At 56.3% G+C, this 22,091-nt stretch overlaps 2 protein-coding genes across 4 annotated transcripts; both read right to left on the bottom strand.

Moving 5' to 3' along the window:
• Nucleotides 1-2,107: 2,107 nt before the first annotated feature.
• Nucleotides 2,108-12,223, bottom strand: FDXR (ferredoxin reductase). Its single transcript, XM_054645248.2, has 12 exons — nt 11,777-12,223; nt 11,588-11,685; nt 10,376-10,471; nt 9,077-9,199; nt 8,434-8,547; nt 7,820-7,921; nt 6,414-6,521; nt 6,141-6,225; nt 5,320-5,522; nt 4,838-5,009; nt 4,269-4,442; nt 2,108-3,593 (listed from the first exon to the last, which is right to left on the bottom strand). Exons 1-12 carry the CDS (start codon nt 11,805-11,807, stop codon nt 3,463-3,465), a joined length of 1,437 nt encoding a protein of 478 aa, XP_054501223.1. The 5' UTR covers nt 11,808-12,223; the 3' UTR covers nt 2,108-3,462.
• A 454-nt stretch (nt 12,224-12,677) lies between these two features.
• FADS6 (fatty acid desaturase 6) lies at nt 12,678-20,152 on the bottom strand. Of its 3 annotated transcripts, none has more exons than XM_054645249.2 (7): nt 19,981-20,109; nt 19,405-19,760; nt 18,425-18,591; nt 17,994-18,174; nt 16,976-17,163; nt 16,259-16,438; nt 12,678-15,376 (listed from the first exon to the last, which is right to left on the bottom strand). In XM_054645249.2, the coding sequence occupies exons 2-7, from the start codon at nt 19,751-19,753 to the stop codon at nt 15,227-15,229; spliced, it is 1,215 nt and encodes a 404-aa protein (XP_054501224.2). In that variant the 5' UTR covers nt 19,754-19,760; nt 19,981-20,109; the 3' UTR covers nt 12,678-15,226. The 3 variants fall into 3 exon arrangements, with proteins under 3 accessions (XP_054501224.2, XP_077044415.1, XP_077044416.1); XM_077188300.1 differs by having other exon boundaries at nt 19,405-19,757; nt 19,981-20,089; XM_077188301.1 differs by lacking the exon at nt 19,405-19,760 and having other exon boundaries at nt 19,981-20,152.
• Between the last annotated feature and the right edge of the window lie 1,939 nt (nt 20,153-22,091).

The following is a 22,091-nucleotide window of genomic DNA, read 5'->3' as shown; positions in this document are numbered from 1 at the left end:
GCACAATGGGGCTGGTATCCCACTCCAATGACCCCAGAGCCTGCTATGCCAACGTGTTCTCCCTCCCCGCCCAGGGCTGGGGATGGATCTGGAGGGGAAGAGCACATGAGGGATGTGCCCGGGAGAGCAAGTGAGGGTGGGTTAAGGCAGGGCCGGAGCTGTGCTCAGCCAAGGCGCTGAAGTCAGCACTCTCCGGAGCCATCTGTTCCCGGCGAGGCCCCGGCGCAGACGGGCTCGCTGGGCTCCGGGTGCCGCAGTTCGGCGATTCCTGCGGCGAGGGGCCGGCGCTGGGCTGGCCGCCGCCCCTGCGCCACGGGCATGGGGCTGGAAAATCGAGTATTAGCCACGCTGGGGAAAAGCCTTTTCAACCATTCTTCTGGTCGCGTGAGCTGGCTTTTAAACAGCAACACAGCTCCTCAGTGCCAGGCCAGAGATCCAACTCCAGCTGGTTTTTCCCTTATTCCAGAGGGCAGGAAACCTCCTGCTTTGTGGGCTCTAAATACTCATTGGAAGAGGGCAACTTCAGCAGGCAGTCAACTAGCAAAGGCAGTCAGAGATCTGCACTTGTCTTCTGGGAGTGGCTGGAAAATGAAGCATCAACAGGAGCTTCTGGGATGTGCCAGACCTGCTACTCCAAGACAGGAGCCCACAGGCAGCCCATGAGCCTGAAGATCTTGCCTGGACATCTTCAGACAGGGAAACTGAGGCAGGGCAGTGCAAAGCTGCAAGAGGAAGTTGCAAAGACCCAAATGGAACCATGCCACCACCCCACAGTGTGACAAGCTCGGCCCCACAGCCAGCCTGGCTGCCTTGCAGAGAAGCACACAGGAGACAGGGAGGGAAGTAGGAGCAGGGAGCCGTGTCCAGCCACTCTCCAGGCCATCGCTTACCACATGCTGACCTCCAGCAGCTTTGTGCAGCCTCATTAAAGCTAAGCTGAGCCATAATTCATCCAAGCAGGGCAATCCACATGCAGAGCTGGCAGCGACGACTTCCAGAGTTTCAGGCCTCTTTCCAAAAGCAGACGGGTGTCACTCACAGCATCGCCTTTCCAGCTCCTCACCTACATCAGAAAATGGCCTTGGAGCTGCTGCTGTGGCAGCTCAGGAGAGCGGAGGGTGAGGGGACAGCTGCCTGGCCAGGCTGCCCTCTTGCACCTCCGCGGTGGGGACACACCAGGGGCAAACACAAGGTTACTCATGCCTAAAAGCAGAGCCCGGATGCGAGCGGGAGCCTGCAGGGGTGCCCCAGGCTGCCCGGGGAGCCCCGGCCCGGGGGTGCCAGGTCCCCCCCATCCCCTCCGCTCCCCGGTGCGGGCTCCCAGCGCCACCTAACGACGCGGCGGCGGGGACAGGGACCTTCCCGGAGCGGGGACAAGGACCTTCCGGAGCGGGATGCATCCCCGTGCCCTGAGGAGGATGGAGGGCGGCGACAGCGATGGAGAGGCAGAAGAAACCTGGACACAGGGCTGGGGCTTGGGCTCGTAGGCAGAAGAGGAAAGGGAGCTGGAAGCATTGAATAAAAATTTACATGATTGTAGCTATCCTCCCTCTGCCCATGAGGCTCAGTCCCCTGTCCCTGCCCTTCACTGACCTTCATCATCCCATGGTTTTCCCACAGACCAGCATTAACCCCAGGGCCTTGGCCAAGTTCAGGGTTGAGCAAAGTCACTGAGCTTAGCAAGGACAGACACTCCTGTTAATCTGTTATCACAGCCCAAAAACTACCCTGAAGCATCCTCAGTTTGGGAACAGCCACGTGCCAGGCTCAGCATGAGCACAGTGGCCTTTTCCACCACTACAAATGCACCCTGGCATCAACATTCAAGGCAATGTGGAAGAAAATCCTGAGGAGGATCTGTCTCTTCTCTTCCCAAAACCTTAAGATTTAATGCAGCCACAACAACCCCTTGCCTGTCACATTCCTGGCTAGGCTGCCAAGCTGAACTGCTGCTCCCTGTGGTAGGTGCAGCCCCCCTCGCCTCCCTCCCCCTTCCCAAAGCTCTGATTCACTTCGGAACCCAGCACTGATGTAATCTCCTGCTCAAGAGTTCAGCATTAGGACTGCATCAGCCACGAGACGTAAGGAGAGCCACATCACACAAACAGCTGTTCCACAAAAGCTTTATTGCTCGTTTGAGTACGAGTTCCCATTATCACATTTCCTGAGTTTCTTAATGAGCTTTCAAATGAGATTTAAATAGAAAAGTATGGGAGAGAAAAAGGGAAAAATAGGGAGAAGTCAGAGATCTCCCTTCCTTGAGTTGAGTCAGAGATGAGGTGAGAGAACAGTGCCCTGTGGGCAAGTCCTCTGCCATGAGAGGGCTGGGCTGAGGTGGAGGTTGCCCTGGCTCGATCTCTCCTCTGCCTCCATCATAGAGCCACTGCCACTGTCACAATTTCCACAGGCCAGGAAGGAAGGGTTGCAATCCTGCAGTGCTCTGGCAGGAGCACGGGGGGGTTGGGGACAGCCAGGGAAGGGGCCCCGCTGACGCTGCCCCTACGCCAGGGATAAAAGGAGATTACAGCTCACGGCTTGTAATCTGGCTTAAAACCTGACACCGTCACCGTAGGCAATCTGGGCTAAGAGAAGCATTTAATAAGCTTCAAAACACACAGACAAAAAAAACCAAAAAAACAACCCCACCAGTGAAAGGAGAGAAAGAGCTCAAGGCACTGCTTGCACCAGTCAGCACTGGCAGGTACCAATGGACACAGGTTCCCTCATGATCCTGAACAAGGCAATTACATGCTTGTTATCCCAATCTACCCCGTAGGACAGACTGTGGGAAGCAGAAGGCAAATTAACTGTGGGAAGGAGAAAGCAAATTAATGCCCTTTTCTACTTGTGTAGAGCTCACAAGTGGAGAGCACCCAGAGCTGCCTTGCCTTGGGACATTGCAGGAGCTGCAGCACTTTGGGGGTTGCTCCGAGGTCAAGGCAGTGGCAGACAAAGAACCCAGACTCAAGTTGTAGGTCCATTTTGGCTTCCCTGGAAGGGTTTATTTTTTAAAAAAATCATTATTAAAAGATGCCTGCTCTGGCATGAATGACAAGGCAACAAACCCATTTGGCTTGTGGCTTCAAGGGGAGGCAGCAAGACACAGGGAAACCTCTCCATGTGACTTGCTCTGAGAGAGTGGCTGGTCAGGAGTTCCCCAGGTGCACACACACCTCCCTTCACCTGCACTGCATGATTCATTAATGCTTCAAAGACAGACAAGAATCACCCCCAGGAATGGTAGCTGGTTGCAGGGATGTGGGGCCAGCCAACAGCCTCAGGTCTTGAGACTTTGGGAACCCAGAGTTCATTATTACCAGAGAGGCCCCAGTGTCACACACCCCTCCAGAGCCACCACCAGCCCCAGACAGAAGCCCTGTGCTCCAGGCTCTGCTCATGACCCACTGGTGTTGCCCCAGGACAGTACCACTGGGGCAGTGCCACGGTCCCACCACTGCTGCCTTAGTGACCAATGATCCGCAACATCTCCGCAGGATCCACGATCTTCTCCCGGGGTTTGCCAGCAGCTTTGCCTCTCGCCACTTCAGCAGCATCAATCTTCTCCCAGTCCGAGAAGGAAACGGGACGGACCCCTGAGTGAGAGACAGGAGAGAGAACTTAACCAAGTAAGAACAAGTTCAGCCTCACCTCACCATTGGCAGGGCCCTGATGTGGCAGCAAAGCTGCCCTTTTCCGACACGGTGTCAGAGCTCAGTCTCGCAAAGGAGAAATAATTCCTAACACCAGAAGGAGAGGGGTGGCAGGTTCCAGTCGGCTTGGATCAGTCAGACCTTTGTGAGCCGTAACAACAGCGAGCACAAACCACCTCAGGGGACAAAATGCTTCCAGTTCACTGTTAAACCTCAGACAGTTTAAGAGGCAAAACACACACACACACTTTAATTGAATGTCTTTAAACACAGCTACAGCAAATTACTCTCCTGGGCATTTTAATCTTTCCCCTAACTTGCTTGGAAGGATTACTAGGAAAACCACTCAACAGCAATAGCTCACTGTCTCGGCAGCTGACACTGACATTTTACCCAAGGTCTGAGCTGCTTTTATTGGCCCTTCCCAGAAAGTGGTCATTAACCTTAGCAATGACACAGATATTTGAGAGAATTCAAGCCCTGTTGTCCCTGGGCTATGGAACATCCAAACAGCAGAATAATCCATTCCCATGGTTTGGACTCTGCTCCCTCACAGATCCAGAAGGAGTTTGGCTGCGTTGATCCCTCCTGCTGGCTGCTACCAACCCTCGCACTGACCTCGGCTGTGCAGGATGCTCTCCACAAGCCCAAAGCCTTCTCTGGAAGGGGATATATCCAGCACACCCCCCTGGAGATCCTCCAGCAGAGACTGGGCAGTGTCAAAGCTGTCGTTCATGGTGGTGATGATCACGCCTGTGGGTCCTCTCTTCACCCACCCGCTGCAGTACAGACCTGCAGGGGCACATGGAGCAGCCAGGCTCAGGTCAGCATGTGGCCTTGGACCCTTCTGGCTCCAAGTCCTTGCCCTCTTCCCCACCTTGGTGATGTGAACAGACAAACAGTGCTGTGGCAGGAGTTTGTGTACCTACAGATCAGCACAAAGCAGCTGCATGGGCTGTGTCATTTTAGTAACAGGATGCAGTAAAACCCCTGTGCTAAACCAGACAACCCTAAAAAGATGGAGACTGGCCAGCTCTTAACCCCTGATAGAGGCAGTTCATGCCCTCAGTTCCCATTCTCCTAGGTGTGCAATACTCATGCCCTTGGTGAATGAACTTCCCACCCCAAAGCCCCCAGCCCAGCAGCTGTGCTCAGCGTGTCCCATGCAAATCCCTGTGGATACAGACCTGGGACACCCTCCACTCTGCCCGAACTGTTGGGGATGACCCCGCGCTGGCTGTCAAAGGGCACGGCCGGGTCCAGCGGCAGGCTCCGGTAGCCGATGCTGCTGAGCACCAGCCCACACTCCAGCTCCTCCACATCTCCAGTGGGAATGGCTTTGGCAGAGTCACCTGAGCCCTGAGAGAGGGAGGAAAGGCTGCTGACCACCACAGTCACCACTGCAGAGCAACAGCCCCCTCCAGTCTCCTATGGGACCTTTGAACCCTGGGCATTTGCTAAAGGCCATTCTGCAGCAGCATCAGGGAAAGAGCTCCCTTTGGAAAACTCTTTGTGGTACCAGAAGCTCTTTAGGTACCAGATTCCCCAAGAGCCTGCCAGAGGCCACTCCTGACAGACAGGAAACAGAGAAGTGCCTTTGGAGAGATTCCCAAGGGATGGATGTGTCCTGCTCCACCCCAGCCCCCCAGGGTCACCAGCCCCCCGGTACCTCCAGGCGGGTCAGGGCCATGCGGACACCCCTCGCCCTCCTCCCATCAGCACTGGGCAGCACTTCCTGGGGGCTGCGCTGGAACTTCAGCCCCCACTCCCGAGGGGCTGCTGCCCCTGCTGCTGCTGCCTGCATCTCCACTGGCTTCTCCAGGGCTGTTTTGATCATCAGCTCAGTCAGTCGCTTCCTGGGTCTGGAAGCATCTAGGAAAAGAGAGAAATCTTCACAACAGGAATCAGCAAAAGCCCCTTGAGACACAGCACTGGGCCAAGGCCATGTCAGGGCAGTGTCAGTATGTGAGTCTGTCATGTTGGTGGGAGCCTGACACCTTTGAGATGACAAACTGCAAGTCAAAGTGACCAGGGGACCTCCTGAGGCTTGAGGCCAGTGGGACACACAAATCAAAGTCTGCAATTTCCTGTCTTGCTGGTGCTTGGAGGCAGCAGCCCATGGAGAAGAGCAGGTCTCTGGACACCCTTGAACTCAGTGTTTTCTTTTCAGGTCTACAGGAAGCTCTTAAATCAACAGCCTTGGGATCTCCCTTGCAAGGTTTCCTCAGCCCTCCTGAGCCTCCTGCCCTCATCACTCAGAGTGTAAGCACTAAGTGGCAGCACAAACAGAGATACACAATGTTCTCTTGTCTTGGTGCTTCCAGGCACTCTGAGGACATGACACACCATGGTAACAGGCTTCATGAGCCAGGCATTAAGTACAGAACAAGACTTTCTCTGATGTACACTCTGGGCACCTGCAGATCACTCTTGGTTGCTCACCTGCCAAGGTGAGTCCCTGTCTGGAGAAGCATGGCACACGTCCCTCACCTTTGACAGCACTTTCGAGGCCTTTGAAGTCAGCAGGGTCCAGGACAGCTCTGGCACCAGGCAGGTTTATCATCTCCCGCAGCTCCTGGGAATTGTGGGCCAGAAAATGTAACCTCCAGCAGAGAGAGGACAGCCCCAAACCCCTAGGAGCCAGGAAATGGGTGCAGGAAGGAGGATGCCTGGGATCCACACTCAGCCCCAAACCACCTCTCCCAACCAGGGACAGGCAGTTTGGGGCTCAGCTTTGGGAAAGAGCAGCACCTCCAGCCTCACCTTGATGGTGAAAGCGACTTGGAGAGGTCCCCTCCTCCCAACCAGCCAGACACGCTTCACCTTGCTGCAGGCAAGAGCTGCCAGGGAGCTGTCAGTGATGTCTGTCTTCTGCAAAACAGAGACAGCAGAGTGGGATGAGGGCAGATCTGGAGGGAGCTGGGGGGAAGGCACAGCCTCTGAAGGTGAAAAATCAGCAGAAAAGCTGGCTGTGCATGCAGAGAGCCCGGGCGAGGACGGGAAAGAAGTCATCTCCCTTTGCACAGAGCTATTTGCACAGCTGGTCCCTCATCACTGAATGTTCTTTCCGAGGCCATAATGCACCAGAGGTAATGAGCCAGCACCCCGTGACTGCCTCGGGGGATCCACCCAGCAGGTTCACCTTGGGGCTAACAGAGCAAAGCCTTCAGTGAGCTCCATTCTGAGGTGCCTGCAGATGCTGCTGGGGAAATTCCCAGCTCAGGATATACAGCCTCTGGATGAAACCTGCTGCAAACCACAGCTCAAATCACCACCTGCCTGCCCCAGGCAGCTCCAGCACAAGCACAAGCACGGCCAGGCCTCAGCCTGGCATTGGCACCTCACAGAAATCCTGTGCTGGTTTCAATCATGTCTGCTTAAAATCCTGTTTCAATCTTGCCTGCTTATCTAGACTGCAAGATCTTTTCCAGAGAAAACACGATGGGAGAGACACAAGGTCACCAGGATAAACCATTCCAGATCAATATTCCTGTCAGGAACTACCTGCCCACCCTGGCACTCATACCAGTGCCATGTCTTTTGCAGCACTGCTCCCAAGCTGGCTTAAGTCACTGCTTGGCAGTGCCCCCAAGTTTGGGGGCTTTTATAATTTAATTTAGATATTAATATAGGAAGTTGCTGCACAGCTGTAACAAACCTCGTGGCGTTTCTCCCAGAGGGAAAGCCTTTCCTGCCAACATCTGGGGCAACAGCTGTATGGAGCAGCTGGTGCACACCAGCTCCCAGCTGTCTATAGGGATGAGGTCCACCAGTCTGCCCAGTGCCACCAGCTGAAACCAGGCTGCTGCCCTCAGCTCCAGCAGAAAAAGATAAACCCCCAGAAGTTTCTGGTTTGGTGGCAGAAGAAGAGAAAGTGGCTCCTCTTTTGCTTCTCATAGATAATGCTCAATTTCCAACTTTTTGGATGCCAGCAGAGCAATCCAGAGGCCTCTGCAGCATCACCCAAGTCATGGCCACAGCCTTGGATCACTCCCTACAGACTGTGAATCCATGGGTGCACCCGACAGGCAGCAGCCTTCCCCAGGGAAACATCCCAAGACAGAGGAGTTTGAGGTTTTATCTGAGATGGGTGGGAGCCAGCAGCCACCCAGCAGGGAGGGAATCTAGGGCGTGGGCTGCCCTCATGAGGCAGAGCAGCCATCACTCACCCTGAGGAGCTGCAGTGGGGACAGCAGGATGCGGGCAATGTCCAGTGCCACATTGCCATGACCCAGAATCAGCGCTGTCTCACAGCTCAGGTCAGGCTTTAGCTGTGGGGAGAGACCCAGCTGTGATGAATCCATATGGCCTCCACAATGTCCAGCCCTTTAGACATGCTCCTACCACCCAAATTCCCTTCTACCCTGCTCTGCCCCAAAAAGAGGTGATGCAGCTTGGGAAACTCCACACCAGCCTCCTCCCCAAGCAGACACGGCAACACAGCTGCTCCAGGCACCCCAGATGATCCCCCTTCCTACCTTTCCTGCCCTCCTGGGAGCAGGAGCTGTTTTGGCCAAAAAGCCTCCTCAGGAAGCAGAGCATCACCCCTACAGGCTCCCATCTGGCCCTGCCAAAATGTGCTGCCAACGTGGACAGCCAGCTAATCCACTCTCACTTGATGTGCAAATTGTTCACATTTCTACCATCTAAGAAGGATTTAACATGGCTTCTGCTAATCTTTTCCAATTGCAGGCCTTTCAGGACTTAATCTGGAGCTGAATGCCTGTATTGGGATGGAAAGAAGGACGGGAGGAAGGGCAGGGGAGCACAGGGCCATACTCACATCCTGGTTCTCGGGCAGCCCGTTGTACCAGCCCACAAAGGCTCGGGCTGAGTAAACACCAGGGAGGTTCTCCCCTGGGATCCCCAGGACCCGGTTGTCTTCAGCACCATAACTCTGAGGAGGCAGCAGGCACAGTCAGAGATGTCACTATGTGCAGGATTTGACACCAAAACACAAATCTCCCCTTCCAGCTGCTGCCAGGGTCACTGCACGGCTGTGATATCCCCTCCCAAAGGCTGAGCTACTCAGTGTAAGGGCTAAACACAGTCCAAGCACAGGGGCTTCATCTACCTCATCGTCCTGGGCTCCAGAGCCAAATTCTACATCCTTGGTCCAAGGCAGAGCATGACAAGCTGAGGACTGATCAGCAAGGACAAATCCATGGCAGGCTAAAATAAGCACTGGCCAGCACAGGGAGAACTTTCAGAGACCTGCACTTGATGCCATGCTCCAGCACATGCCCCCTGCAAGGGCTTTGGACAAGCCTGGGAGCATCTGAGCTGTCCCAAGGCTGGGAAGAGTTTTCCATGGTAACAAGGCACCCAGAAACACCTCACCCAAACACTCTTCCCAAGATGCTAGTGGAGAATAACCCTGCAGACCTTTCCCAGGACTCGTGGGGCACTAAGGTTTTGGTACCCACCAGTACCACGGCGTGGTACGCCTGCTGCAGCTCCGGCACTGTCACATCCCTTCCCACGGTGATGTTCCCATAGAAGCCGCAGCGCCCCGAGCGCGCTGTCTGTGTGAAGGTGTTGGTCACGTTCTGCAGAGAGCACAGAGCCACAGCTACAGCCACAGCCAGGGCCAAGGCTGCTGCTGACAGGAGATCCCTGTGCCTGTCCCCTCCAGCCTTGAGATCTTCACCGCCTCATCCCAATCAAGTTCTTCTGAGACTCTTATCTACCAACAGCCAGAGATAACTCACAGGGAGATAAGCAGAGGTGTGACTTGGAACTTTCTCGACCACCCTTTGTGAAAGGAAAATCCATATTTTGTACCCACCTAGGGAGGACAGGACCTTCCTAGTACATTCAGCCCCTCAGAATAAACCCCACTGCAGGGGAAAACTCCGTCCCAAAAGTGAGGTTTGCAGAGCCCACCTGGTCCCCTCTGCTGGCATCTCATCTCAACTCTTCCTGAAAGCCCCTTCCTCGAGAGAGGATGCAGGGCATGATGGCATCCAGGCCTTTTTCTTCTGAGTGATCAGGGCTACACAGCAAAACCACCACTCCCAGCCCTGCAGCCCCAGATGGACTCAGCCTGGGGACAGGACAGACACCACCACAACAGCTGGGGCAGTGTCTGCAGCATGTCCATTCCTCCCCTCTCACACAAAGGCATCCAGGCATTTTGGTCTTTGGATCTCCAGGGATTAGAGGAAACCACTGCAAGATATTGCTGTGTCTGGATCTCCCATGTCTGGATCTCCTGTGTCTTACCCTTCCAACCACCTCCACTCCAGCTCAGATATAGCAGATACTCCTGGGTACCACTCACTGCCAGGCAAAGGAAAATTGCTGGGAAATCCTTGGTTTAACTTTTCCTTGCACAGGAGAGCCCCTACAGCCCAACTCCACGGCCCCCATGAGGAGATCTGTGTGTTCCCAGAATGGGTACTGCTTGAGGAGCAAACAGCAGCAGCAATGTGCCCAGAGACACAGAAACCCATCTCTGCTCCTTGGCCTTGCTCTGGGCCAGGCTGACCAGCACCAGGAGCAGCACTTCCCATCACAAGCCCCTGGTTGTGGCCCGCTCTCCTGTCCCATGTCACCTATCCCTGGCCTTAGCATAGACAAGGAGGAGACCTGGACCTCTCTGGCCTGACAGCTCCATGTCACAGAGAGTCTGGGGCACCAGGAAGGACAGTGACCACCTCAGCTGCACCCACCACTGTCACCACACTCAACCACACAGGCAAGGGCAGGGAGCCAGCACCAACCTTCACCTCAGGGTGGTCTGGGGCCACTCCAAAACGGACGAGCCCGAAGGGAACGGGCAGCTTCTCGTAGATGTCCACCAGGGCCCCACCATGGTGCTGCAGGAGGAGAAAGTCACAGCCAGGATGAGGACAGAAAGGTCACAGCAGCCTAGCAACACTCATCTGCAGCTGGGGGAGTACAGGGCAGGAGGATGGGCTGCAGCAAGCCAGACACAGCCTCTTCCAGACTTTTCCATGAGCAGGATGATGCTGCACCTGTTACTGCCAGCTCAGACCACAAGATGTAGCACAGAGTGGCCCCAACCACCATCAAGTCCATCTTGTGGGGCTCCATCTCCCTACCCAGTCCTGAGCTCCTTTTCCACACTACCCTGGTGAGTATCCAGTACCTGGAGGGCTGATGAGAGAGCCCACATGCCAGCTGGGAAGCAGCCAGTACAGCACCCTGGGTGCTGGGGACCTGCCAGACATCTCCCAGTCCCCAGCAGAGATGCCCATGCCCTGAGATGGCCTCGGCTGAGTCACCTCAGGGTCAGAGCCTTAGACAGACCCTTGGCTGCAAGGTTTTTGTTATCTTGTATTTTGAGTCAGCCTCTTCCGAGATTAAGCAGCCCTGAAATTCGTCCCTGAGGCTTAGTAACAGCTATTTTCCAACACATTCCAGAGACAGCACAGCATGGTTTAATGATGGGGTTAAGCTGCTGTATCTCTGGAGGGTGCCAGTAGCCCAGTTCTGTGTTCAGGTCTCATTTCCCAACAGACCTGACTGCCCAGAGCACTGAAATTTGCAGACTCAAGGTAAAGCATCACCCATGTGTCTTAATCCTGCTGGGGGAGGAGGGAGGAGAGCAGGTCCCACACAGCCACTTCAAACACACGGTTAATGTCATTCCTGCTGGGTGACAACAGCTTTGAGCAAGGCAGATTCCTGCTGATTATTTGATTCTAGAAAAGTCACTTGGGATGAACTCACAGCAATCAACCTAAGTCCTGAATGGACGACCCAGGGGCAGGGCAGGGATGAAAGCAGTGGTACCGACCCCAACCAACCAGGCCCAGAAGGACTTTGTGGAGTCTGGGCAGCCCCAAGCAGCCTCCCAACAACACCAACCTGGCTGGAGCAGGGCCAGGAGCCCACAAAACCACCCCAGAACCGCTGAGAGGCAGGCAGGGCAGAGATGCCTCCCCCGCGGGCAGATCCCATCGCGGTACCTTGAGGATGTGCTGAGCCGTGTAGAAGCCGGCGGGGCCGCTGCCCACCACGCAGACCCGGGGCGCCGGGGCAGCCGAGGACAGCCACCGCCGCAGACCTGCAGGGGAGAACGACAGGCAGGGCGTGAAGCCACCCGAGCTGGCACCCGCCAGGGGCGGCACGGCCCCTCCCCGGAGCCCGGCACCCACCCAGCGGGGCTCGGACCCCCGCGCCGGCCATGGCCGTAGCGGAGCAGAGCGGGGCCGGGGTTCTGCACCGCACCGGCAGCTCAGGGACAGCGGCCTTGGCGCTTAGGACCGGGCCGGGGCCGGCGGGTGTGAACGGCTGCACAGCCCAGAACCGAGACTCCGAGCCCGCGCACCAGGGTCCCGGGAGCCCCGCGCCTCTCACAGCCCCAGGGGCGGAGCAGGGCCCTGCGGGGCGCGGTTCCCTCAGCCCCAGAGGTGGAGCAGGGCCTGCGGGGCGCGGTTCCCTCAGCCCCAGGGGTGGAGCAGGGCCCTGCGGGGCGCGGTTTCTGCGGTTCTCTCGGCCCCGGCGGCCCCGGCTGCCCCGCTCTGGGCCCGCTCCCCCCAGGCACGCGCTCCCCGGGCCGCGTTCCGCTGCCGCCGCCGGGCCCCGCCCCTCACCGACCAGGTCCCGCCCCTCCTCCTCACTGACCAATCGGGAGGAGGTACAGCGCCTTGCTTAGCATAGCCCCGCCTCCCGTCACCGCCCAGCCCTGCCAGCCAATGGCAGCGCGCCATTCACACCGCGGCGGACCGGAAGCGCGGTGTTACCATAGAGAGGCGGGGAAGGAAGAGCCGCCTGGCGGCCGCTCGCACCGCCGCTCTCTATGGTGAGACGTCCGCGGTAGCCGGCGCGCTCTCGCAGCATCATCATCGCTGATGCTGCTGGTTGCCTGCGCCCCTTTGCCGCCCAAACAGCGACCAGCTGCCGAGGTCGGCCGGGGAAAGCGAACCTCAGACTGATTTTAACCATGCACTGCACAGTGATCTTGCTCGTGCCAGGAGAAAAACCCAGCGTCCTTCAGTAAAGAGTAAAACATTAACGCCAGAGAGAGTGGATAAATGATGCTGACAGAACTCCTGCCCCAGCATCCCTACGGTCTCTGCTTTATTTCCTCCTTCATCGCCATCACTCAGCGCATTTCAAATGCTGGTGCTCTCACCTCCATGCAGGAGCACTACATCCCATCTTGTTCAGCCAGTTCACAACACACCAGACAGAAAAATCATCTCAGGGGGCCCAGCAGACATTTAAAAGTTGGTCAGATGCCAGAGCATGCAGGCAAGTGCTTGACGGGGCTTTTTAAATGCAATTAAGACCATGAGGAGTTTACAGCCAGGAGCTGGTTGTAATATGGATCATAAAATTCACACACTTTCTCTCCTGGTTTTGGAAATGAGTTGATGGCTTTCTGCAAAGGCACGCTGGAAACAGCAGCTGGCTCTGTGCCTCCTTCTGCACCCGCTCCTTCAGGGGGGCTGTGGCCAGGACCAGGAATTCCGACAGCTCCAAACCCTCATCCTCAGGTCAGCACAGCAATCATTGAGCCCCTCCCCAGAGGGACAAGGCTGAAGGCTCCAAATATCACCACAGAGGTCATCCACAAAAGCAGTAGGTTTAAATTTGGAGGGTTCCAAGCACAGTCAGATTTCTCTTTTTTTCCTAGAATTCTCCCTTTCCCCCATTAACTTCTGTATCCACCAGTTCTGGCAGGGAATAATCCATCTATTTCCCAAATCACAGACTGTCTCCTGCTGGCTGAGGGACCTGCAAACACTTGCCTTCAGCTGGCATTGCTTTAAACAACATCCATAAAATCCAGCTGGAAAAGAGCTGTTGCTCTGACCAATGCCTGGGAACATTTTGGGGCTTGATCTCTTTGCAGCAGGAGAGGGCAAAAGAGCATTTTGTGCCCACACACAGGAACATGTGAGGTTAAGATTACCCTGCCTGAATCAAAAGCACTTCTAATGCTCCCTCACCCCCTTGCTGGAGCTGGGAATGTCAATAATTTGTCACATTTATCTTAACTTATCTCTGATGCTCAATTGAGAGATGAACTGGGGAAGGCAGAGGTGGTGGTGGGAGGGCTCTGGGGTGGGTCTTAGACCCCCCAGAGCATTCAGGCCATTTGCTCTGGCCATGCTCCTCCAGCTGCTCCCCCACCTACAGCCCCAGCCTAAGCCCTGCTCAGAGGATGGGATTTGTGGGATTTGCCCTTTGGATGTTTCACAATGCCCTGGATCAATGACCCACATGGGAGAGAGGTGGCAATGCCACCAGATCAGTGCATCAGCAGCCCCTGGACCCCAGCCCAGCATAAATCAATAATTCAACATTTCTGATGCCAAAGGGGTCACACTGGATGGATCCAGGGCCCCTCTTCCTTGTCCTGAGTCTGGATCCTCTGCACAGGGATGCCATGGCCCTCCCAGCTCCAGCCTCACACCACAGGGACACTTCTCCTGTGCATCTCAGGAGGCTCCTGGACTTGTTCGAGGAGAAGCCAAGTAAAACACTATGAATTGCCCTCTGCAGCAATCACCCTGCCACGGGCCAGGGCCAGGGCAGAGCATCCTTGAGCCTTGGGGCACATTTGCCTGTGAAGCCTCATAAATCCACAATGTGGCACTGCAGGGGTGCAGCCTGGATGGGAGGACAGCTCAAATCGAAGAGCAAAACCCCAGGCTGAGAGCAGAGCCACACTGCTCCCAGTTTGGCCATCTGCCTTTCCTGCTGCCAGCTCCCCACCGTGACCCTGGGCTGGACTTTGTCATCGGTCCTGCAGGTCTGGGGCAGCAGAGCACCCTGGTAAAGGCAGACACAGCTTCCCATAGGTGGCTTGAGCTGCCCACGTGAGCATCCCAGCCCTGGCAGCAGCACAGGGGGCAGAGTTCACCCTCCCTAAGCAGGGAAAGCCTCCCAAGCCCTGACACCTGCCTGCCTCTGGCAGATGATCCCCTTGATAAATCCTTGCCATAGCAATGACCAGGGCTGGGGCCACCTCTGGCACCCCAACACAGACACCCCCATGGGGTGAGGGTCTTTCCCCCATTTCTACCCTGGGCACCACAGGATACCAGTCAGACTTCCTCCAGCAAAAAAAACCAATGATAAAGGAAATCCACCCCAAAGTGTTAAGGCTGAACTTATCTTTGAAACAAATCTTTGTTCCTAGAAGGGACTGATTTAGCCCAAAGTCAGGCAAAGCACAAGCAGCAGTGTCACAGCCCCCTCCCCACATCCACCCCTTCCCTGAGACCCCAACCAAACAGCTGCAGCTCCATCCTGCAGATCCTGGTGCTTCTCACTTCTGGTTGTCCTGGACGTGGTGACGCATCCCCCACAGATGGGGTGGTTTCCTCTCCCCAAGTGTGAAAGCAGAGTGGATAGAAGTAAGCCCTGGCTGGGGATAACTGTGGGGGACCCCAATTTTTCTGTCCCTGGTGTTGCCCCACCAGGCTCTCCCCCTGCAATGGCTCTGTGCACCATTCATTTTCTAGCCAAAAGCAAGACTTCAGGGAGGGATGTTTCCTACACGGTGACTTCATGGAGGTGTTGGTCCTGCTAAAACCATCCCTCTGAATGTCCCTGTGGAAACAGCCCCCCGAGTGCTGCAGCCCCCAGGGTCTTCACTGGATGCCCACCAGCTCCGTTATGGGGGGAGCATGGACCATCAGCTCCTCGTATCTCTGGAGGAAGAGCCAGAGCCTGGAGCTGTAGGTGTCCTCGTTGTAGGGCAGCTTCTTCTGCTTCAGGTACTGGGAGACGATGGGTTTGATCTGCAAAGGCAAAGGTAACGTCACTGCTGTGCAGGGTGCCCTGTGTTTGTACAAGGTGCCTGAAACGTGCCCAGAAAAGCCATCCCACATGCCCAAAGCTGGGCTGGAGCAGGCAGCACCAGCTGTAGTATCTTTGCTGTGAATATTAAGAGGAAGGTGGTTTCAGTTGCAGCATCACAGGGAGTTCACCCTGGCAAATCGCCTTTGGAGGGCTCCAAATTAGGAGAGATGCCCTAATGAGGCTTCTTATGAGAACCAGCCACGAATGCTCATCCTTCACACCCATCATTATTGGCCCACACAGCCAGCTCGTTGATGGGACTGGGAGGCTGCTACAGGCTTAATTGCCTCCTTCCCTGTGACACCTCTTTGGGGGAGGTGGGTCCTGCCAGCCCCCTGAGCTCAAGCAAAGGACACTGAAAACGGGCACAGCATTGCTGTGGTGATCCTGTGCTGAAGGGCGCTGTATGGACCTGCCTTGGGATCCCCTCCAGCCGGGGCAGTGCTCAGAGCCCACGTTTTGAACACACCCCACACCTCAGAGCAGCAAGTAAGGGCATGACCAGAGTGATAGGAGGTTTGCCTGGATGTTTCCTGAGCCAAAAACTGCACTGTGCAGTGCTGGGATACTTTCTCAATGGAATCACTGGGAGGATCCTGGACTGCTGGAAGGCTGCTGCAGGCTGGAATTGGGACCAGGAGAAGGAGCAGAAACCCAGGAGAACAGGACTCGGATGGCAGGAGATGGGTTAGGGACTGTTGCAAAGCAGTTTCCAACATGAGAAGGAGCAGCACAGACATGTCTGGCAGTGGGGGCAGGAGGGGGTGGGAAGATTTCTCGTCCCCATGTCACCTCCCAGTCACCCTGTGGAGTCATCTCACCTTCAGGCACATGTTGTCAGAGAGGCTGGGAAAGAGGTGATGCTCCACGTGGCAGCTGATGAGCGAGTGGCCGAAGGACCAGTCCAGGAGGGGGTTGCGGGGCAGGTTGAGGACACCCAGGCTCATGAGGTGGATCCGCTTGGGTTTGCGGTCAGCGGCGAACATGGGGAGGCCAATGTGCTGTGGGAGAGGCAGGGTGGGCACCCTGTGGCACCTGCCACCTCCCCAGTCCCATCCCAGCAGAGCCAATGGCAGCTCTGCCTGTGTGTGGGCACAAGGAGCCACATTTTGGGGTCTCTCTGTCAGCCCAAGAGCTGAGTTTGTCCCTAAAGTCACCCCATCTTGTGTTTGTCCATGGAGCCACCAAGGAGCTCCCAGGCTCTGCTCCCCCAACACATCCACACTTAGAGCCACCAGCCTCTCCCCACCCCAGGGCCCATAACACCACCTGAAACACATCAGCCCTCCCAGCCACCATAGAGGACATCATCCTCACACCCTTTGCACTCATCTGCCCAGACATTTTCCAAGGGCCACCACTTTCCACACAGCACCACCAGCCTGATCCTCCTGGTGACAACATCAGTACAAGGGAGGTGACAACTGAACCCACATGCCTTAAGGTGACACAAGCTCCAGCCAGCAGCATCAGGGCACTGGGTGGTGGCTCGCCTGTCTCCAGCACTGTTGGGATACCTTGAAGCTTCAGGTCTCTACCTGGAAGATGTTGACATGGATGTAGGGATGGGCCAGGAGGGAGCGGGTGACCAGCATGCAGAGCAGGGCAGACCACGGCGACTGGAAGCCCGAGACGTGGAGCAGGAGCCAGTAATGGCAGTAAAACCCCAGAAACATGCAGCAGAGGGTCCGTAGAGCTGCCTTCCACTCCACGTTCCTCAGTAAATCTGCACAAGGAAGAGGAGGCAGCGCATGGGAGAGGTGTTGATTTTTCCCCACCACCACTGCTGCTCCAGCAGTCAGACTGTGCCAATAGCCCCACAGCCCAGCCCAGCCCATGAACTCACTTTCCCCCTCCTCCAGGTTGGCCCAAACCCTATAAAACTGCTGGGGTGTGGGTCTGAGAGACTCCCCAGAGCAGCAGGTCCAGCTGTGCAGCATCACTCAGGGGATTTGGATGCTCCTTTGTTTCTTACACTTTGCCAAGTCATTGGCCGTGCATTTGGCACTGCCCACAGCTGGGTCATGCAGCCTGGGGAGCTTTGCTTCCCCAGCCTCTTACTGCTTTCTGGGCTCTTCTCCCTGATTGTTTTCTGGCACCATTATTTCCCTGGAGCCACCACCTTTCCTGCCCAAGCTCTCTGTGTCTGGCCCCTGCATTGGCCCAAACCTCCACCCCATACACGGCCACCAAACACCCCGTGTGATGCTCTGATCAACCTGAGTGTGAGACTGAGCCCCATTATGGCCACAGATCTGAGTTAAAGGAGAATGGATTTGGGGTGCTGCAGGCTCATGATGGCTATTGCCAGAGATTTCAACATCCAGCCCAGGAAAAGGTGAAATGTTTTCTCAGCATCAGCAGAAAACAGATGCAGAAGATGTGGTCCCCAGGGCAAGTGCAGCATCTCCTGCCCTTCCTGCCATGTCCCACCAGGGACTGGTGTAGTTAATGTGATGCCTCCAAACAAAGCAGAACCCTTGGCTGGGGTGAGACCTGGGCAGTTACAAGCTTCCCACACCCAGCACCCTGTCCCAAGGCACGTGGGACACGTACCAAGTGCAACCAGAGGGGTTAGGATGGGCACTGCGAGAGGAGCGATGAACATGTAAACGTAGCGGTTCAGGAAAGGAAGTTTCCACGTGCTGGAGTCCCCCAGGCCAATGACGTTGGTGTAGCCATGGTGGATCTTCACATGGTTGTAGGTGGCCTGCTCGACTGTGAAAGCGGAGCAGAGCTGGGAGAGAAGAGAGAGAAGTTGCCAGGGTTGGGCACTGCCTGGCTTGGGCTTGTGTGGGAAGAACCTGGGGAGATGCTCTGGAACCATAATGAAGCACCATGGGGACATGCTCTGCACCCCACAGACCCCAAACCAGTCTGGAAATGGACTTTTAAGAGTTAAGCACTGAAAACCTTTCCCGCCATTCCAAACATTTCCCACCACCACAAGGTGCTGATGGGGTGTTTTTGGGGGCTGCCCCACTCACCTCAATGAAGAAGATAGCCCACACTTTGCTCCAGGACTTGGACTCAGTCAAGGCATTGTGGCTGGCCAGGTGGCTGCCCTTGACGGTCAGGGTGTGATGCACCACGCCAAGGGTGAGGACACCCGCCAGGAAAGGGATGGCCTGGGCCGACCGCAGGCACAGGAACCCTGTGGAGAAACCAGCCGGGCTGGAGCTGGGCCATGCTCATGTCCTGCAGCCCTCTGAGCCAGGCTGGAGGTGTTGCTACACCCAAACACGCCAGTCACGGCCCTAAACCTGTTCTTCTGCCATAGTTACATGTATTTAAACCATGCAAGTCAGAGTTTGCCTCCTCATCGTCCTTATGACTGGATCAGCCACACTCACCCTTGTGCTGAAGATTTGGCCACTTCCAGCCTCGATGCCAAGGAGTGCTGCAGGCACCTGATCCCACCCCACAGCTTTGGGATGTGGGATTTCACTGGTGCCATTACTCTGCCAGGATCTCAGCATCCCCAGGAGTTCAACAGCAAGAGAAGGTCCCAGCTTTCCAGCCATGCCACCAGAGACCCACACTCAACTGTTTTCCCTTGCACCCACCACAGCCAGGGCCATTGCCACCAAAACCACCATGTCCCATGGTGGGACACATCACCCACTGTCCTGCCCTGTGTACATCTGCCTGGGCACCATCCCCTCAGCCCAGGCTGTACCCCAGGTACCACTGTCCCCTCAGCCCAGGCTGTACCCCAGGTACCACTGTCCCCTCAGCCCAGACTGCACCCCAGGTACCACTGTCCCTTCAGCCCAGGCTGTACCCTGGGTGTCACTGTCATCTGCTGTGCGGTCAGAGTGCACCAAGTCACGGGGTGAAGGAGTTATTATGGCTTTGTTACAACCTCAGTAGGTGCCAACAGGCTCCCAGCACAAAGCAGTCATGAGGAGGCAGTGGGACACCTGAGGACCCTCCGGCCATGGTTTGGGGGGCTGAGCCAGGTTACCTGCTGGTAGCAGGAGGAAGCTGCAGGCAAGGATGCTGATGTCCGTGCCGTGCCGTTCCCACCAGCTGCTGCTCTTCACCACCTTCTGCACCAGCTCCGAAAGCTCGGTCATCAGGGCTTCCTCGGGCTGCTGTGCTCGCTGTGGGCCTCCTCCGGGGGTCACATCCCCATCACCCAGTGCTGGCCCCAGCTCCCAGCCCTCTGCCATCACGTCTGTCCTGCTGCCACCAGGTGCTGTCGTGCCCCGGAGCGAGGGCTCCCCCATCCCCGGGAGCGGGGGGACACCGCTGACCTCTCCGTTGACCTGCCGCCCCCCCGGGCTCAGCGGGTCCCCATCCTCCAGCGGCATCTCCCTGCTGAGCAGAGGCCACGCAGGTGTCACCCCCAGGGGACCAACCCCAGCACCCCGCGCTACCGCGGACGGGCTTGCCGGCTCCTGCTGCCGCCGAAGGACACGGGAAGGACAGGGATGGAAGAAAATAAACAATCCAAGGAGAACCACCCAGCGGAGACGGCCGGAGAGCCACCCAACCTCCCAGCACAGGGACAGTGCAGCCACCAGAGCCCCCTACTCACGGTAGCCCCGGCCCGGCGGCTCTCCCGGCGCTGCCGCTCCAGGGCGGCCGCGCTCCAGCGGAGCTGATGCGATCGGCAGGAGGAGGAGGAGCAGGGCAGGACTGGGAGGAGGGCGGATGCAGATGAGCGGTGCCGATAATCCGCCCCCGTGGCCCATTTAGGGGAGCGGCCGGGGCAGCAGGGAGGGACGAGGGAAGCGACGGCAGCAGAGGAGGGAAGGAGTGGAAAAAAGATGGAGAGAGGCGATGGAAATGTGGGAGGCGAAGGAGCCAAGTGCCAGGAACAGCCCTGAGAAACCCAAGCGGAGCACTGAGGACAGGGATAGGGTTTCGCTTTTCCCAGGGAGAGGGAGCAAACGTTGCATGTCCCACGTGGGAGCCGTTTTAGGGAGAAAATCGGCCTTTTCCACAGCGAGGAGCAGGCTGCAGGAAGGAGGGGCTGCTGTGCCCACCTGCCCAAACTGCTGCTGCCGCGGAGCCTGCAGCACCTCCGCTCTGCCGGGGACACCCCCAGGGACCAGGCCACCCCAAATCTCCCTCGCAGCTCTGGCACCCAGCTCTGACCCCCGCAGGGTCTCTCTTGTCTTCCGACCTGATTCTGTATGAATTTCCCCCATTTTCCATCACTGCCTCCTGACTCATCACCCAGACGCTGGTATCCAAAAGCTTGGAGGATGCCCCTGAACAGACCAGGACTTCCAAAGCCCTATTTCTTTATGAAGGAAAGCTAAAATCACATTGTTCCTCGCTGTGGCACTGGATTTCTTCTTGCTTTGTTATTTCTCCTTGCCAAACCTCAAATCAGCTGAACTGATCCACCAGATCCTTAATGAACATTGACATTCATCAAATCCATATGGATTTGCAACATATAAGGCTGGTTTGCTACACCCATCATTGGATATCACAGCCCCAAACTGGGATGGGCTCAGCACCTCCAGTAACATCACATCACTGCTGTGATTTGCAGGGAAGCAAACCTCACACCCAAGTTACACCAAGCCCCAGGGAATTGTCATCATCCTCTGGAAAAAAAATTAATAACAATTAAAAAAAATGCAAGCTGCTGCAAAAGGGGTGGAGCTGAGAGTGCATCAGAGACCTGCTGAGGTTTCATTTCCACTGTAAGAGCATGCATTAGGAAAGACCATTTCTAGAGTCAGGGGCACTGAGGAATCAGGTGGTGTATGAAGCCCAGTCAGGGATTCACTCTGATGGGCAGAATGGCTTTTGCCACCTGCCCACAGCTGGGAGAGCACCCATGGGTGCTGCCAGGCCAGGGGAGGCAGGTGTCAGGCCCAAAAGGCATCGGGTGGGGCTGCTCCTGAGAGACACAGACCTGCACTGTCACACCTGGGATGTCACCACAAGGGACAGTGGCAGGAGAGTGACAGCCCTGCTCCGAGGGTGCTGCTTGGCAGGGGCCAGGGTGAGTTGTGCTGGAACTGCCATTGCACAGTGGGGCAGAACTGGTTATGTGGGGTCAGCTGAGGAGGAGCAGGGGGTAGGGATCACCCACACATCCAAGACCAACATGATCCATGAAGATCCCACTGCAGCTGACAGAGGGAGGGGCAGGTGCATGGCATCACTCAGTTCTGTGGTGCCACTAGGACCAGAGACCACCTGGGAGAGGAGAACAAATTGTGGGCTGAAAACTACATGGGAGAGGCTGAAATTTGATTTCTGAGGAAAAGTGCTGAATTCAAAAGAGGTACAGCCAAGATGGGAGTCACAATGCTGACAACAGACCAGACACTGTAAGAAGAGCCTGCAGAGCCATAAGGACAGTCAGCAGGTTCAGGGTGGTAGCGCTAAATCTGCTGCCTTACAGAGCTCCATTTCCAAAAGAAACTTTTAAACATCTGATTTCCCACCACACACAGGCCAAGTCACACAATTCCCCTGACCCAGCTGAATCCTAGGGATCAAAGCAAACACTGACCTGGCCCTTGCACTGTGGTCACAAACACCTCCAATTTAGCAGGGAAAACATGTGTAAGACTCAGAAATCCTTCAGCACACAGCAGGGCAGTTGGAGCGGATCAACATAATCCCTGAAGCAGCAAGCTGGGGCCAGCAGCTGCTGTCCCTTGCCCTGGGCACCACGAG

The sequence above is a fragment of the Agelaius phoeniceus genome, chromosome 19 (genome assembly GCF_051311805.1).
Source record: "Agelaius phoeniceus isolate bAgePho1 chromosome 19, bAgePho1.hap1, whole genome shotgun sequence".
NCBI classification, from domain to species: domain Eukaryota; kingdom Metazoa; phylum Chordata; class Aves; order Passeriformes; family Icteridae; genus Agelaius; species Agelaius phoeniceus.
Note: the sequence above shows the minus strand (reverse complement) of the source record. Positions and strands in the feature narration are given on the sequence as shown.